Source organism: Periplaneta americana, chromosome 1, assembly GCF_040183065.1.
Source record: "Periplaneta americana isolate PAMFEO1 chromosome 1, P.americana_PAMFEO1_priV1, whole genome shotgun sequence".
NCBI lineage: Eukaryota > Metazoa > Arthropoda > Insecta > Blattodea > Blattidae > Periplaneta > Periplaneta americana.
In genome coordinates this window covers 124,366,010-124,384,531 of record NC_091117.1, presented here as the reverse complement: position 1 = coordinate 124,384,531, position 18,522 = coordinate 124,366,010, and the positions used below count along the sequence as shown (strand labels likewise).

Sequence of the window (18,522 nt, the reverse complement as noted above, 5' to 3'; positions counted from 1 at the left end):
ATCAGTATCATATTTTAAGCATGCCTCTGCCACATCATGCATTATAAAAAGAAGTTTTTCGCAGCATAAACACTGCCTAAGAGAATATCGTAAGAGGTTCACCCCTCAATCTCTGATGAAATACATTGTTGTTCACTGCAACAAGTGCAACTATGAAGGAGGGGAAAGTAGTCATAATCATCATCATCATCATCATCATCATCATCCGAACAAGTATATGACCCAAGGCCTGTTACAGTCTCAGTGAGTCATTCTCGGTCCACCTTTTCTGGACGACCCAAAGATCTCTTCTCCTGGTGACGATGTTGAAGCATGGCTTTTGGAAGTCTATTACGATTCATTTGTTGGACATGGTTTTTTCACTGCAGCTGGCACTTGTATATAAACTGTGAAATTGGTTGTAATTGAAGTTCTTGCATGACATCCTCATTCCTTTTGCAGTTTAAGTGAGTATATCCTAGTTTCGTTCTCATAAATTTCATTTTACAGACAATTATTCTGCTGATATCCTTACTTCTCATTGTCCATGCTTCACTTCCGTAACATAGTACAGGTCTAGCTAAGGTTTTATACAAACGTATTCTTGTGTGTCGCTGTACTAGGGAAGGTTTCATAATTTTGTTGAGTATTCCCATTGTTTTACTGTATTTGCGAATTTTAGCTAAGGTTTTATACAAACGTATTCTTGTGTGTCGCTGTACTAGGGAAGGCTTCATAATTTTGTTGAGTATTCCCATTGTTTTACTGTATTTGCGAACTTTAGAAGTTATATGGGAAAGTAGTGCAAAGTAAAATAATGTACTTTTTTCTATATGTGGTTAACTGTATAAATTATGTGTATTATAATGCTGTAACATACTAAATTATACATATTGCAAATAAACTTAGTAATGTAAAATGTAAATAGGGGGTTTAATATTTTAAAGTGCATTCACGAAACACTAGAAATATTTAGCTCAAACGAATGTACTCCTAAGCTTACGCAAGTGGTTCTGGCTGTATGAGGACACTACACTGCACTATTTTAAGTGCTGCTCATGGTCATACCTATAGTCGATGTTGCAGTTAACTCTGTGGTTTACAAACCCCAAATGCGCCATATACTCATGAGTTATGCCTTATTAGTGTCACTTATGAGGTTCAAACTTGTCTTCGAACAGTTGACTAAACAACAATACAATATGTGGAAATCATTTAAAGGATGGATTTAGCAACTGAAAACAATTAAATCAGTCAGTACACAAATATCTCCAATTTTGCTTCATTTCCATATAGCCAACTTTGTGTTCCATTAATTCTTTTGAAAAAAAAAAAAAAAGCTAGTTTACCTATAGTCAGGGCTGGGAAAAATACTAACATCCAAGTATTTCAAATACAAATACAAAATACTTCAAATAATTGTATTTAAAATACAAATACAAAATACTTAAAAAAATTAACCAAAATACATTTGTATTTCAAATACTCAAAATACATTTGTACTTCAAATACTCGATAAAATATATAGGCCTAAAGAAATAAGAATATTACTGAAAATCTAAAATAGTATATTAATATTAAAAGTATTTTTACCTCGAAGTTTTATATAAACACTGTAACTGAACTTCTTCCTTTTCCCAGTCAGCAATGAAATTATGCTACATATGAATAATTACTGCTCCCTTTGAAAACAACCAGTTCCTCAAATGTTCATAAGATAAGAATCCCCTTGCTTGTGAATGAATAAATCCTGCAAAACAGAACAGTCTTTCTCTACAGGCATAGAGGAACACAAACTTGTATTATATTTATAAAAGCTTGTTTCACTGTTGGGTAATTCTCTAGAGTGCACAGCGTTGTCCCTTTGCCATTGAAGAATTGTATGAGCTCATACTCCACAGCAGATAAGTTCTTTTCTTTTTGCTTTTCAAAGTCTGTTTTACTTGAGTTGAAAACATAAAAATTGTTTTCATCGTCTGAACTGACCAAAGATGTAACAGACAACTGCTCAGCTGATTTCACAACACATATTCTGTGTCCTCTTATCACTTAGTAAGGAAATGTCAGGTAGCCATCTCATCTTCAATGATGGGTGGAGCAAGCTGCCAAAATAGCTCAATTTTCTTCTGGGATCAGATCAAACATCACTTTAAATCTTGATGAAAGTGAACTTATTAGGACTGGAGTTACTTGGAATAGATGGCGTAGATTACTAGGTAACAGAATATGTAATCTGTTTTTAAGGGAAATTAATGTGGACAAAAGTTGGCCGTAATAGCATGTCTTCTCACTTTGCATTAAATTAAGGGCTATGACAATGGGTTTCAGAACTACACAATATTCTTCAAGGTACTGAAACTCAACATCTTTGAAGGTTGGCAATCCCAGTTTTTCACATATACTGTTTATATCATGTTTGAATTGCAATATTTGAGAGATTGAGTCATAAAGAGAATTCTATCGAGTTGGGCAAGAAACTTGAATGAATATTTCAAGACATCTGATATAATTTCTGAGTATTTGAGTCTCCTAGACGCATTCCATAATGCTAAACATTTAGCAAGTGTTGGGTGATGGATCCTTGATGCTGTTGGAGATTTCTTCATGGCATTAAGAAAATCAGTTGTGGCAAGAAAACTAAGTGTATGGCTAGCACAACTGACAAATAAGACAAAAATTCATTCTTCAAATCGAAATCCAAAACTTGAAGAACAAGAACAGGAAAAAAGTATTTTGAGTATCTGAAATACAAAATACATCATTTTTTTGTATTTAAATACAAAATACTTTCGAAAATCCTTACAAATTACAAAATACAAATGTATTTCAAATACTGCCCAGCCTTGCCTATAGTAAGATTCTTTAGTCATGGCACCTTGCTGGCATAATGCACAAGTATAACAAGAGACTGCAACTAAGAATTATGTGGTAATTCCATTGAAATTGTTACAATATATTTTATGGTTACTCCACCAATCACTTTCTAGAATATGCTGAATATCTAGAACTATGCCAACACAGTGCAGTGTTTCTAACATACTTTCCCAGCAGAAGCTATCAATCTCAAAATTATGTTGAAGACACTGTATGGAATAATGGAACGTGCCATTTACCAACATTATAACTAAAACTTACATTAGTCTTTCTTGATTCACTGTCTTTGTTCTGCTTGAAGTCGGAAAACTAGATCTCACCCAAAGATCCAAATAGGGAACAATTTTACTTCTGAATACTTTACTTCGCCTGACATAATGCATAAAGATAATGGAGAATGTTGTAGCAAAAATGTAACTGTTTTAACATAGGCACCATATATTTATACTTACTTACTTACTTGCTTACAAATGGCTTTTAGGGAACCCGGAGGTTCATTGCCCCCTCACATAAGCCCACCATCGGTCCCTATCCTGAGTAACATTGGTCCAGTCCCTAGCATCATATCCTACCTCCTTCAAATCCATTTTAACATTATCCTTCAATCTACGTCTTGGCCTCCCCAAAGATCTTTTTCCCTCGGGTCTCCCAATTAACACTCTATACGCATTTCTGGATTCATCCATACATACTACATGCCCTGTCCATCTCAAACGTCTGGATTTAATGTTCCTAATTATGTTAGGTGAAGAATACAATAAGTGCAGTTCTGTGTTGTGTAACTTTTTCCATTCTCCAGTAACTTCATCCCTCTTAGTACCCAATATCTTCCTAAGCACCTTATTCTCGAATATTCTTAATCTCTGTTCCTCTCTCAAAGTGAGAGTCCAAATTCCATAACCATAGAGAACAACCGGTAATCGGTAATATAACTGTTTTATAAATTCTAACTTTAAATTTTTTTGAAAACAGACTAGATGACAAAAATTTTTCAACCGAACAATAGCAAGCATTTCCCATATTATTCCCATTTAATTTCCTCTTGAGTGTCGTTTATATTTCTTTGGTTGGCGGGAAAAGGCACATAAGTAAAAAAATAATAATTTTCCAGGAGAGACTTCCTTTTTAATTTACTCTTAATTGAATATAAGTATAATAATGAAATTCATGTATGTTAAAGTAAGACCCTTTTCAATTTAAAATACAAGAAAATTTATTATTTAAAAAATTAGAAAAAATATTAGACTTATGTGATTAGATACAACAGAAAAATCGACTTTTTTTTCACTTATGTGCCTTTTCCCACCGACCAAAGATTTGTTACTGTTGCTCCAAGATATCTGAATTTTTCCAGTGCACGCACGCACACACACACACACGTGCATGTGCACGTGCGCGCACACACACTTTTTTCTTTCCTCCATTTGGACACAAATTCAACAAACTTATACGCAATTCTCATGATTCATGAACTTGCATTGATAATTACTAATTTCTTACATTTTTAATTTGTTTTATTAGTGCACAAATGTATCAGGGCAAGTCATTAAATAACAGGAATTTTATTATAATTATTTTGCAAGGATACATACTTGGTCCACATGTCCACAAGCTTGTACTCTTTTCCTGAGAGTGCATCAATATAAGGCCACTGACATCCCAAGATTGCCAGCATGACTTTCTCAGCGGATGCCTGTGTGTGAATTTTTTCTTGACTGGAGATGACGTGTGTTTCCAGATTGTCTCTTACTCTCTGGTTCATAATGGTGCACCCAGGACTCGTCTCCTGTCACAATTCGATGGAGAAAAGTATCTCCTTCACAAACATAATGGTCCAAGTGCTTCTGACAAATTGTCTGCCATACATGCTTATGATCACCAGCTGGCTGCCTTGGTACCCATCGGTTACACACTTTCCTATAAGCCAAGGTCATCATGGATGATACTGCATGTGGATCTGTGATTCATGTTGAATTATGCGAAAACTTTATCGACAATGATTCACCTGTTATCATGGATTCGCTGGACGATCTGCTCTTTTACTGTCTCAGTTGCCATGCAAACTGATCTCTACTCCGGTGTTCATCACTGACATTTTGTCTTCCGTTTTTAAATCTTTCCACCTATCCATACACTTTCCCCTGACTTAAATAACTGTCTCCATACTGACCTTCATTCTGCTGTAGATTGGAGAAGGTTTCACTCCTTCCCATCATTAAAATCGAATAACACATTGTTGCTCTTCTATGGTGCAAGTCAACAATGAAGCAACCATGTTGTACGAGCTACTGTGCAGGCACATACTGCTCGATTGTCATAATACCTTTATGGCAAATTGCCAAGGAACAATTTTGTCCCCAGAAACAAATTTTCGTTGTGCATAAATCTGCATGAAATTTAAAATAAAATTCCTGTTATTTAATGACTTGCTCTCGTATATTTTATTACATTTTATTCAAGGATGTTCCTTGATTAGGTGTAACTAATATCCAGTGCAAAAAATATATATCAACATTATCTGCATAATTATCTCCTGGAGCAAAAATTTGATGGAGCAATAAAAAAAATCAATAAATCAAGTTAGTGACTCCAACATTAGAAATTACTTTTGCCTACGAACGAGTGATGTAAGACAGGTAATATCACTGCTGGGTGATGAAAGACAGAGAGGTAATGTCACTGTCAGATATCTGTAAGTACAACACTGCATAATTAAATTACGAGACAATTGCTTACCTATGGAATGCATAAGACCACTGTCAATGTTGGCAGACAGGAGATTTGACATAGCTTGTATTGTTGCATTGCGAAGGGTGTTCAGCTTTCCTGCTGCCACACGTTGTCGATTTACATCCTTTTCTACATCCTGTGCATCACTGCAGTCATTCAGCAGATTCATGAATAATGTGAAATACCTTTAAACAAGTATTTACGATTAGGAATGTTGAATAGAAATGTAAATTCAACATATATTTCTGCAGGTTTCTGTATAATACCTATTATAAGGATCTTGTAGTCCTAGTGGGTAGGTCAGGTAATAGTCTGGATATAAATTATAATTATTGAATTGAAAAATGATTTCGACAGCATAACTGAAAAGAGGAACCATACCAATGTGAGACTTCTCAGTCTTTTCAGTAGGTACAACAAGCCATATCTTCACAGGAGGATGCTGAGCATGAATATAAGGCTTGAATTGATCCTGGTGAGACCCAGGGTATCACACATTGATTTGAGAGATGTAACTCCTATTAGAAGGTATCAATATACAAAATATCAGCTGCATCTGAATGGAAGAGGCAAGAAGCACCTTTCACTTCTCATTGCTATTACTGTCAGAGGTAGCCATGTTAAAAACATAGTTGTAATTTTTTTGTGTTAGTTAATACAGCTTTTTTAAGCTAAACCTTCCACCAGTAAGGTGTAGGAATAAGTTCAATTAAATGATGAATAGTGTATTATAAAGTTTCAAATACTGAATATTCTAAATATAGTAAGTTAACTATTGTTCATCAAAATATTAGGGGATTAAAACAAAAAGATAATAAATTGATCACTGAATTAGCATCTTAAAACCCACCTTGTATAACTAAATATCATATGAAAAAGAAGAAAATATTACAGCTGTCTTTAGATAGAGATGTATTAGGTTCAATTTCTGTTGACATGTCTTCCAAAAAAGAAGAGACTGTATTTCTATCAGGGATGATCTATTATTTAGTTAAACTGAAAAATGTCCGACTTCTGTAGTGAACAAGACATTGAAATCTGTGAGGTTCAACTTGGAGGTCAGACATCAAATTTTATAATCTTGTGTGTTTACAGGCAGTCAGTAGGAGGTTAAAAAAAATTATATCCAACTTAGATTTATTCATGAAAAGACTTTACAAACCACATATGGAATATGAGTTATGTGGTGACATCAACATAGATTCTCTGTCCGAACGTTTCTGTAAGTGTAAATTAAACTCACTTTTTAAAACTTAAAATTTTAGTCATACAGTTAGTTTCCCACCAGAATACAAGCTAGAAGTAGTACAGCCACTGATATTATTTTTATAGATAAGAGAAAATTGAATTCTTATTCGAAAGAACCATACAGTCTAGTCCGCTGTGGTGTTCGGATGAGTTCTTTGTTCTGCTCTTGACATGAATGAAGAAAGTGGTAAAGGAGTATAGGTGACATCAGTGTGAGTTTGTAAATGTTGGAAAAGCAAGACTGGTAGTGGATGTAAATGTAAAGTTTGTTAATCTGTTTATCATTCTAGTTGTGCCAAATTAAATAGTAACATTAGATTTCTTAGTGATGATGTGGTAATTTATTGTGGTCAATAGAAAGATAGTTCGAAAGTCGGTCATAATGTGTTCGTTTTTAGTGATGGTAATATTGATCCTGCTGTTTTTAATTATATAATACAACAAAAAGATATCTTAATTAAAGAATTATACGATAAGATTGATCTTTTAAATGACAAAATTAAACCGTTACAGGATATACAAACTCTGAAAAAAGAAAGTGATAGGTCTAATTTTCGAACAAATAATATGAGTAATACATCGCATCAAAGTGTAACTAAAGATCATTTGATTGCTGTCGGCGACACTTCGAATATTGAAGTAAACATTAATTCTATAAATTATGATAGTTGTAAGCTAATGACCACGGAAACTATGAGAGTAAATATATCGATGTAGTTAAGTCATCTACGTCTCCTAGTTCACAGCATATTTCTTCTAATAGGCCTGTGAAATTTCAATCTAGTGTTAGTAGTGAAATGTGTTCTGACAAATATCGCCTACATTTAAGTAATCAGGAGATAAATAAGTGGACTACAGTCTCATATGACAAGAATTCTAATTCATTACATAGTAATAAAAGAGATGTAGACTTAATAAAGAAAAGAGGCAAGCATGAATTTATAATAGGAATCAGTGTCAAGAATAAACTTACTACAGTAGAGAACATAAATTTCTTGTTTGTATCACGATTAGGTCTAGCTATGGAGTGTGCTGATGTTTTAGAACATTTAAAAGACTTGTAAGTGTCTAACTATCAATTAAAAAACTCAGACCAAAAGGTTATAGCTCTTTCAAAGTAGGAATGCCATCATCACTTATGAAAGATATTTATTCTCCTGATTGCAGGCCAACAGGTGTCATTGTTAATAAATTTAGATTTTCAAAGGATTCTTTAAGGGAATGAAAGAGAAAGACATAACGTAATGGAGTATTTGTCTTACAAGAAAGTTGGATCTTGTATTGGTAATAACCAAGAAAATAGGAATAGAACCTATCAAAATAAAACAGTAGTACACATAATGGTGATTGCACATATAAACAGTCAATCTAAGAGGAATAAAATGGGACAGCTGAATCTTGTTCTTGATCCAATGTCTTGTAATATTCTTTGTTTAAATGAACATTGGTTAACAAAGGAAGAAACTAGTTTTTTATTTTCCTTTGAGTTTTTGTTTAGCAGCTGTACAGAGTGAACAGTAAGTAATGTCATTAATTTCAAGGTGTTATTTAAAATAAGAAGTTTAATACCATTTTGCTCCTTTGTGCGTCCTTTCGAGAAAAAAAATTATTTTATATGAAACATCTTATAGCGTATTCTGGGAAAGCTATTGAATTAATTCCCAATGCTCAGTCAGTTTAAGAGAGGAGTGTATGATAATGAATGAGTGAAAGAATTTTAGTTTTGTCCTTTATATGTACAGAAATTTGATCCAAACCAATGGAAGTTTTCGTTCTGCATAGGAATTTTAAACCCTGCTGTGCTGTGACAACACTGCAAAGCTGAAATTTGATTTCTTGTATGTAAGTTTACCGATTACTACTTTAAAAATTAAAGTGGATTAAAGTGGAAGGTAGCTATTTCTAACTAGCTGAAGAAAATGCACGTAGTACGACAAAAGGAGATTTCAGAATATAAAGTATATATATATATATATATATATATATATATATATATATATATATATATATATATATATATAATTTGATCCAAACCAATGGAAGTTTTCGTTCTGCATAGGAATTTTAAACCCTGCTGTGCTGTGACAACACTGCAAAGCTGAAATTTGATTTCTTGTATGTAAGTTTACCGATTACTACTTTAAAAATTAAAGTGGATTAAAGTGGAAGGTAACTATTTCTAACTAGCTGAAGAAAATGCTCGTAGTACGAAAAAAGGAGATTTCAGAATATAAAGTGTGTATGTAGCTGTATGTGTGTATGTAGCTGTATGTAACGATCCCAACAGTAGGTTTTTTTCCTTTCTCTCCTTCCTTCCACGTGAAGACGAAGGAAGAACACCCTTCGAAACGTTGTGTCTTAATTTTTGATTGTGACAACCAGCAATGGAAAAAGTCCAAACCCCTCACCTAAACATTATATATTGTAACTTTTTAAACTAAACAACAATGTAACTTTATTATCTCAACAATAGGATTTGCTCTCCACAGAGTAACACAGTATTCGTTATAGCACTCCACTGACGACAATGACAATTTACTTGGACTATTACGAACAACAATGAACTGTTAATCTTAACTAATATTTACAAAGCACTATTTACAAATCAGAACTGTCAGTTCTCAGTTCACAGTTCTTCTAGCTCAGTCACTCAAGTTCACAGTATCTCGAACCACAGACCTTCAGAGACGATCCGCTGTACTCGAACTCAGGTCCCTCCAACTGCGGTCCACTGCACCCGAACTCAGGTCCCTCCAACTGTGGTCCACTGCACTCGAACTCAGGCCTTCTAATGCTCACACAGTTGCAGACGCACACTCAAGTCGAACTCCGGTACACAAGACTGGCTGGCTTGCTCTGTTCACTGGCTTACTGACTGAACTAATCATGAATCACACTGTCCGAGTCCACTCGCGTTTCTTCCTTTATAACCACAGCGACATAGCCTGGAAAGTTCGACGCGTGTCCAGAGATAGCACTCTCGAACAATCCAGATCCCTCTCCTCTCTGCCAGCATCAGATGCGCGCACAACCTCCCCTCTCCGCTGTGCGCCGTTCCCCCAGTGCTCTGTGGAGCCCGTGTCGACTCGCGCGCGACCTGCTCTCTTGCGGGAAGCGTGTTCGAGTCTCGAGGTGGCTGTCACAATATGCTTTCACGTGTTAATTAACTAGGTTCCCTTGTTGACTAGTTTCAGCTGGTGGGCTATCAACAGAATTCCTGTATTTGTGTATTGTATGACTTGTTTCATCTTGATTACACAATTTTTAATACTGTATCACTTCGGAATATAAAATATAAATATATATGCTTTCATGTGTTAATTAACTAGGTTACCTTGTTGACTAGTTTCAGCTGGTGATCTATCATTATGTCTCCTTTATGCCATAAAGAGTAACGTATATTACATTTATTAGTGTCTAATAGAACTAACACAAAATGTACAGTATGTTCTCCCCTTATAAACAGCAAAAGAACTCTCTCCATTATACATGATTTGTTTTTAACTCGTACACACCCCACACTTCTGTCTAATAGTGTGTTGAGCTATGCAGTACATTAGTGAATTACAATGTTAAAATTCTTTTGACCACAGATAACCAATAAAAATAATGAAGTGTCGGCAGATAAAGTGCCCCTACAGCCACAGAGACTTCTTCTGAGAGGATATCGACTAAGTATGATAATTATAATAAATCATCCATAGGAAAGGGTGCGAAGTTACGCAAACAAAGTGTACTTATAGTACAAAACATTAAGAACTTTATTCAAAAACCAATTGAAGATGGTGGAGTTTTGAAATAGTGAAATGTTAAACTAGGCTATTGATAGAAGAGGTGGTAGGCCTTAATTTGAGGTAAAGAGAATTTCGAATACTGAAAAAAATTCGACCATATCAGACTCCGAAGAAAAAAAAAAGAGGAAAAAGTGAAACAATCCATTTGGAAATATCTATTATTTTATGTATGAGTGTATAGATGCCTCAAACTAGGAAGCTGCCTGGAGAGGGGAAGTAGTAGAGCTAACGGAGGGGGCCCACCTAGGCTCCGATACCCAGGTATAGTCATATTATCTGAAAAGTTGACCTCTTGACAATGTATCCAAGATGTACCCTCCCTATGCAGCCTTCTCAACTGTTATTAGAACTGAGCTGTACCGTTCTAGTCCACAGTGCAGAGCAGTAGGTGGACAGTGGTAGGGGAGAAGTGCTCTATGCGCCTGCGCGAACGAGACAGCTTGCTAGTTTGAGGCATCTGTACGACTGCTATAGAATCATTCTATGTGAAATGGAACACAAAAAACACTACATTTTTATAAAAATGTTCAAACTTGTTTTATACATTTCCTACATCAACGGAAGTAACTTCACGGTGTTAATTTTGGTGTAACATAACTTCTTACAAAACTATTCACATTCAAATGTATAGACATTGGCCAGTTATTGTATTCTACAAACATATGTATCTCCGAATCTATAAATCATACATATGTATCTCCGAATCTATAAATCATACATAGTTCATGTTGAAGCTTAAAATGTGGGCTTTCAAACTATATAATTTAAAGTGTAATTGAAGTTAATGATTACTGAATTTAACATGACTTTAACATTAATTTAGAAAATATTAAGTTAACTTAATATGTTAAAAATGTATGAAAAATACTGGCATATTTCTTGATGCTTGTTCTAATGACCACCCAAGTTTCTTTTACAAGTATGTGAAATAAATGTTTATATAAGATACATCCTCCAGAAGTAACGTGCAGCCACTTGCTAGGCTTATCACTCAGCAACTATTTACGTTACGTGACCCTGCACAGAAGGAAATGGAATGTCTACTGATTTATTTATAGCATTGTACAGGAAGAATCAAAAGTCTGGAGCTATATAAATATCTCCCATATGTTTGATTTTCGATTAATAATAATAAAAATAATAATAATTTGTTTAATCTGACAGGATTAAGGCCATAAGGCCTTCTCTTCCATCCTACCAGATAGCACATATAAATACAAAAAAGAAATACAAACAATGATGAAAATGATACAAATTAAGTTAAAGCCCTATAGAGGGTCAACAGAGTCAAAAGTACATTATAGTGCTCTCATCGAGCTAATACAATGAAAAGAAAGAAAACAGAGATAGCAATGATGATATTGATAACTGACAATAATAATAATAATAATAATAATAATAATAAATACATTACATATTAATTTTCAATTTTACAACAGCATAGTTACAATATTTACTATATGTCATGAGTTAAGGTGAAGTTGCGCAACCTGACATGTGTTCAACAAACAATTCCACGAAGTAGAATGTGATTTTTTAATTTAAATTTGAATTTTGATATTGTCCGACAGTCTCTGACGTGGTCAGGGAGAGAATTCCAGAGGCGTGGAATAGATATGCTGAAAGATGATGAGTAGAAGGATGTTCTGTGCAGAGGAATAGAGAGAAGGTACATGTTCCGGGTTCGAGGTAGTGAAAGGTAAACAAAACGAGATGCTAGGTAAGAGGGTGTAGAGGTGTGGATGATTTTAAATAGTAATAAGAGAGAGTTGAAGAATCTTCTTTCTTTAAGTGGACTCCAAGACAACAATTCTAGTGACGGTGTTACATGATCGAATTTTCTAATGTTACAAACGAAACGAACGCAGATATTGTGAACACGCTGTAGTCTATGGGCAAGATCAGTATTTAGATTCGTGAATAAAGAATCGCAATAATCGAAGTGGGGCATCACTAAAGTTTGGATCAGGTTCTTTTTAAGGCTGAGAGGTAAAACATTGGTTAAGTGTTTGAGGGAATGAATTATGGAAAAAGTTTTCTTACATATGTAGGTCACTTGACTTTGAAAATTTAAATTTGAATCTAAATATACCCCTAAATTTTTTACTGTCTTACTATATGTAATTGTACTATTATTTATTTTTGTATTTGATACAGTGGCTAGATCTATTTTGTTTAATGCTCGTTGGTGGCCCATTATTATAGCTTGTGATTTGTCTGGGTTTAGTCTGAGTCCAAATTTTTGCGCCCATTGAGCTACAGATGCTAGATCTTCATTAATTCTGGTCACAGAGTCATTGATTGTACAAGTTCGGGAATGAATGTAAAGTTGTAAGTCGTCAGCGTATAGGTGGTGTTTTGAATATTTTAAGATCTTTGTTACGTCGTTTATATAAAGCGTAAAAAGTAATGGCCCAAGAACCGAGCCCTTAGGGATTCCGGCCTTGACGGTATGCCAATTCGAAGAATGACCACCAGCTGATACACATTGTTGGCGTTCGCGAAGGTAGGAATCGAACCAAGCAACGGCACTGTTAGAAAGATTGTAGTTTTTTAGTTTGCATAAAAGGAGATCCGTGTCAACTGTGTCGAAAGCTTTGCTGAAGTCTAGTAATGTCAGTAGTGTTAATTCTCCTGTCGCTGGCTTCTCGAGTGTCTTCAATCACTTTTAAAAGGGCAGTAGTAGTATATTGTCCTGCACGGAAACCAGATTGGTAGTCGTCAAGTAAGCAATGCTCATTGAGGTAGTCAGTCAGTTGCTTATGTACTACGCGCTCCAGTGCTTTTGACAGAGCTTGTAAGATGCTAATTGGTCTGTAGTCGTTTGGGGATTCAGGATTACTATGGGTGTTACCAGTATTTGTAAGACCAAATGCTCTACCAGTGACACATTCGATTCTAGCCCTCAGCTATCTCAAAAGCCGCCATTTTGGATGCAACTTTGAAATTTTAAATGGAAATGGAGTCATTTAGGTACTCAAAATCATGTGAATTTTTCTGAAAAAATCAATGGTGCAATCCGTTTTGAGCTATCTCTAATCGGTTTCAAGTTATTTAAAGATAACTGTCATAATGACACAAACATTAGTTACTGCATCTACAGATATTTTTTAACATGGTACAGTACTAAGAAGGCTTTGGAAAAGGCACTTTTATGCAATTCTGGTAATCAGCTTTTCCTGCTTTACTGTTTGGTTAACCTGTGACAGTTTCAATGTATTGTTGTGATTATTTGAAGCTTTCCTATAACAAAGTTCTTGATTTTCGTGATAGCATTATCGAAAGAGAGAAGAACTGATATCATTCTTCATTCTGGTGGGTTAAGCCACATAAATGTTGCAGCAGACTGGACGAACAGTTCACTGGACATTGGATTGGTCAGCGTGGACCAGTAGAATGGCCGGCCAGGTCTCCAGATTTAACATTTCTTTATTTTTTCTTTTGGGGTTACATAAAGAGCTTGGTATATGAAGAGAAAATTGAGAATGTGGAACATTTCAAGAACCATATCATTGAAGCCTGTGCTAAAGTCACCCCAAGAATGTTACAAAATGTTCTCTCCACCTTCTGTAATAATAATAATAATAATAATAATAATAATAATAATAATAATAATAATAATAATAATAATAATACTTACTTACTGGCTTTTAAGGAACCCGGAGGTTCATTGCCGCCCTCACATAAGCCCGCCATTGGTCCCTATCCTGAACAAGATTAATCCAGTCTCTATCATCATATCTCACCTCCCTCAAATCCATTTTAATATTATCTTCCCATCTACGTCTCGGCCTCCCTAAAGGTCTTTTTCCCTCCAGCCACCCAACTAACACTCTATATGCATTTCTGGATTCGCCCATACGTGCTACATGCCTTGCCCATCTCAAACATCTGGATTTAATGTTCCTAAATGTGTCAGGTGAAGAATACAATGCGTGCAGTTCTGCGTTGTGTAACTTTCTCCATTCTCCTGTAACTTCATCCCTCTTAGCCCCAAATATTTTCCTAAGCACCTTATTCTCAAACACCCTTAACCTATGTTCCTCTCTCAAAGTGTGAGTCCAAGTTTCACAACCATAAAGAACAACCGGTAATATAACTGTTTTATATTGTGGGTCCCTATCACCATGGCATGGCGCGTCCTCAGGTTGAGGATCGAGGAGACGGCCTCCAGATATGGAGGGTAGCTGCGAATATATTGAATAAGCAGTCGCGGACAGCCGATGAGGGGTGGTCCTCCAGCTTGGGGGTTGGGCAAAGGGCTAACAACCCATCACCGTAAAAAACAGCTTGTTACGAATCCTTCAAATAAGCCTCGGAACTGTGGTTTGATGAAGATTGTTGCATGGCAGCAGAAAGAAGGAAACAGGCAAAATTGAAGTTCTTACAGGATCCAGTTGAGGCGAATAGAGATAATTATTTCAATAAAAGACGGGAAGCAAATCGTACACTTAGGAATAAAAAGAGAGATTACTTGAAGGAAAAACTGAATGAGGTAGAAACAAATAGTAAAAATAAAAATATTAGAGATTTATATAAGGGTATAAAGGAATTCAAGAATTGATATCAGGCAAGGGTAAACGTGATCAAGGACAAAATGGTGACTTGCTTGCAGACGCTCATTCAATCCTGAACAGATGGAAAAACTATTTTGGACAACTACTAAATATACATAGGCCAAATAGGAATGATCAGGACGAAATTGAAATACAAACTGCTGAGCCATATATACCCGAACCCACACTTTCCGAAGTCGAAATTGCGATAGAAAATCTGAAAAATTATAAGTTTCCAGGTATCGATAAATTCCAGCAGAATTAATACAAGAGGGTGGAAGGCGCATTATCTAACGAAATTTATAAGCTTGTACTTGCTATTTGGGAAAAGGAAATTGTACCAGAACAATGGAAGGAGTCCATAATCGTACCTATCTTTAAGAAGGGGGACAAGACTAACTGTAGTAACTTTCGAGGAATATCACTTTTGTTGACGTCGTACAAAATTTTGTCCAATATTCTTTTGAGAAGGTTAACTCCATATGTAGATGAAATTATCGGGGATCATCAGTGTGGTTTTAGGCGTAACAGATCAACTATTGACCAGATATTTTGTATTCGACAGATAATGGAGAAAAAATGGGAGTATAAGGGTACAGTGCATCAGTTATTCATAGATTTCAAAAAGGCAGATGACTCGGTTAAGAGAGAAGTTTTATATGATATTCCTATGGAATTTGGTATTCCCAAAAAACTAGTTCGATTAATTAAAATGTGTCTCAGTGAAACGTACAGCAGAGTTCATATAGGTCAGTTTCTGTCAGATGCGTTTCCAATTCACTGTGGGCTGAAGCAAGGAGATGCACTATCTCCTTTACTTTTTAACTTTGCTCTAGAGTATGCCATTAGGAAAGTCCAAGATAACAGAGAGGGTTTGGAATTGAACGGGTTACATCAGATGCTTGTCTATGCGGATGATGTGAATATGTTAGGAGAAAATCCACAAACAATTAGGGAAAACACGGAAATTTTACTTGAAGCAAGTAAAGCGATAGGTTTGGAAGTAAATCCCGAAAAGACAAAGTATATGATTATGTCTCGTGATGAGAATATTGTACGAAATGGAAATATAAAAATTGGAAATTTATCTTTTGAAGAAGTGGAGAAATTCAAATATCTGGGAGCAATAGTAACAAATATAAATGATACTCGGGAAGAAATTAAACAAAGAATAAATATGGGAAATGCCTGTTATTATTCGGTTGAGAAACTTTTATCATCCAGTCTGCTGTCAATAAATCTGAAAGTTAGAATAATAATAATAATAATAATAATAATAATAATAATAATAATAATAATAATAATAATAATGACAACAATAATAAAACATTATTGTATTGATTTAATTTATCCTAAAATAGAAAATACATGGAAAGAATCCCAACAGTAACAAAACTGCAAAAGGTAGCAACAGATGAAAATTGTAACATGACATCTTCCCTAACTGGCCTGTCGATCACAGCCATCTGTGTAGAAGTGGTGTGGGGGGCAGAGTTTTTGTAGAGCATAGAGTAAGCTCTATGGAATACGATAAATTAAATGAAAATAAATTACATTTCAATATATATATATATATATATACGTGGTGTGTCTAAAAAGTTCGGTGAATGGTGTCATATCTGAACGGCAACTTGGCGCATGTGCTTGCACATGCTCATAGTTCTTCAGAGACTTGGGGAGAATCGATACACAGCATGCAATGCATGTGACTTGCAGTGTAAACAGACTGCGACCAGTTGACCGTAGTCAGTGTGAGAGGAAGTGTCACAGCGCAATGGAGCAATGTGTAAACATCAAGTTCAGCTACAAATTGGGTAAGACTGCAACGGAGACACATGGAATGTTGGTGCAAGTGTACGGGAGGGAAGCCGTGAGCAGAAAATGTGTTTACGAATGGTTTAAACGCTTCCGTGAAGGGAAGGAAACAATTGAGGATGAGCCACGTTCAGGTCGGCCATCGGCAAGCGGAACCCCAGAAATGATCAAGAAAGTGCGACAAATGCTGGCATAAGATCGGCGACTGACTCTAAGATCAATTGCGGAGGAATTGGACATTAGCAAGGACATGGTGCACACCATCGTCCACGATGATTTGGGTAAGCGGAAGATCTGCTCCCGATTTGTGCCGCACAAGCTCACAGACGAGCAGAAAGCAAAACGGATGGAAACTTCTGGTGATTTCATTTCCATGTGTGACCAGGATCCATTGCTTCTGAAAACCATCGTCATGGGAGATGAGACCTGGTGCTACCATTTCGATCCGGAATCAAAACGGCAATCGATGTCATGGTGTTCACTGACTTCCCCGCGACCAAAAAAATGCCGTATGCAAAAATCCAAGGTGAAAACACTGTTGATCGCCTTCTTCGACAACAACAGTATCATCCACAAGGAATTTGTTCCTGCAGGTCAAACCATTAATGCTGCATTTTACCAGTCCGTTTTGAACCGACTGCTACAGCGTACCCGGCGGGTTTGGCCTGAGTTGCACAGGACGATGGTTTTCAGAAGCAATGGATCCTGGTCACACATGGAAATGAAATCACCAGAAGTTTCCATCCGTTTTGCTTTCTGCTCGTCTGTGAGCTTGTGCGGCACAAATTGGGAGCAGATCTTCCGCTTACCCAAATCATCGCAGACGATGGTGTGCACCGTGTCCTTGCTAATGTCCAATTCCTCCGCAATCAATCTTAGAGTCAGTCGCCGATCTTGTGCCAGCATTTGTCGCACTTTCTCGATCATTTCTGGGGTTCTGCTTGTCGATGGCCGACCTGAACGTGGCTCATCCTCAATTGTTTCCTTCCCTTCACGGAAGCATTTAAACCATTCGTAAACACATTTTCTGCTCACGGCTTCCCTCCCATACACCTGCACCAACATTCCATGTGTCTCCGTTGCAGTCTTACCCAATTTGTAGCTGAACTTGATGTTTACACGTTGCTCCATTGCGCGGTGACACTTCCTCTCACACTGACTACGGTCAACTGGTCGCAGTCTGTTTACACTGCCAGTCACATGCATTGCATGCTGTGTATCGATTCTCTCCAAGTCTCTGAAGAACCATGCGCAAGCGCAAGCACGTGCACCAAGTTGCCGTTCAGATATGACATCATTCACCGAACTTTTTAGACACACCACGTATATATATATATATATATATATATATATATATATATATATATATATACATACACTCAAATATGAGGTCTCGCCGTTCTTATTGAATAATCAAGACTATATGTAGTCAACATGTATATACCTATTATTGGAGAAAAATTCGTTCTGGCACTGGGAATAGAACCCAGGATCTCTCAGCTTTGAGCACTGAGCGCTCTTCCATT

At 36.1% G+C, this 18,522-nt stretch overlaps 1 protein-coding gene across 13 annotated transcripts in view; it reads right to left on the bottom strand.

The window, feature by feature from the left end:
• Nf1 (neurofibromin 1) overlaps positions 1-18,522 on the bottom strand; it is a 384,838-nt gene that overhangs the window by 190,165 nt on the left and 176,151 nt on the right. For all 13 annotated transcript variants that reach the window (XM_069826894.1, XM_069826901.1, XM_069826976.1 and 10 more), the window contains one exon: positions 5,590-5,768. In XM_069826894.1, the coding sequence (XP_069682995.1) occupies positions 5,590-5,768 (179 nt within the window). The remainder of the gene's footprint in view (positions 1-5,589; positions 5,769-18,522) is intronic.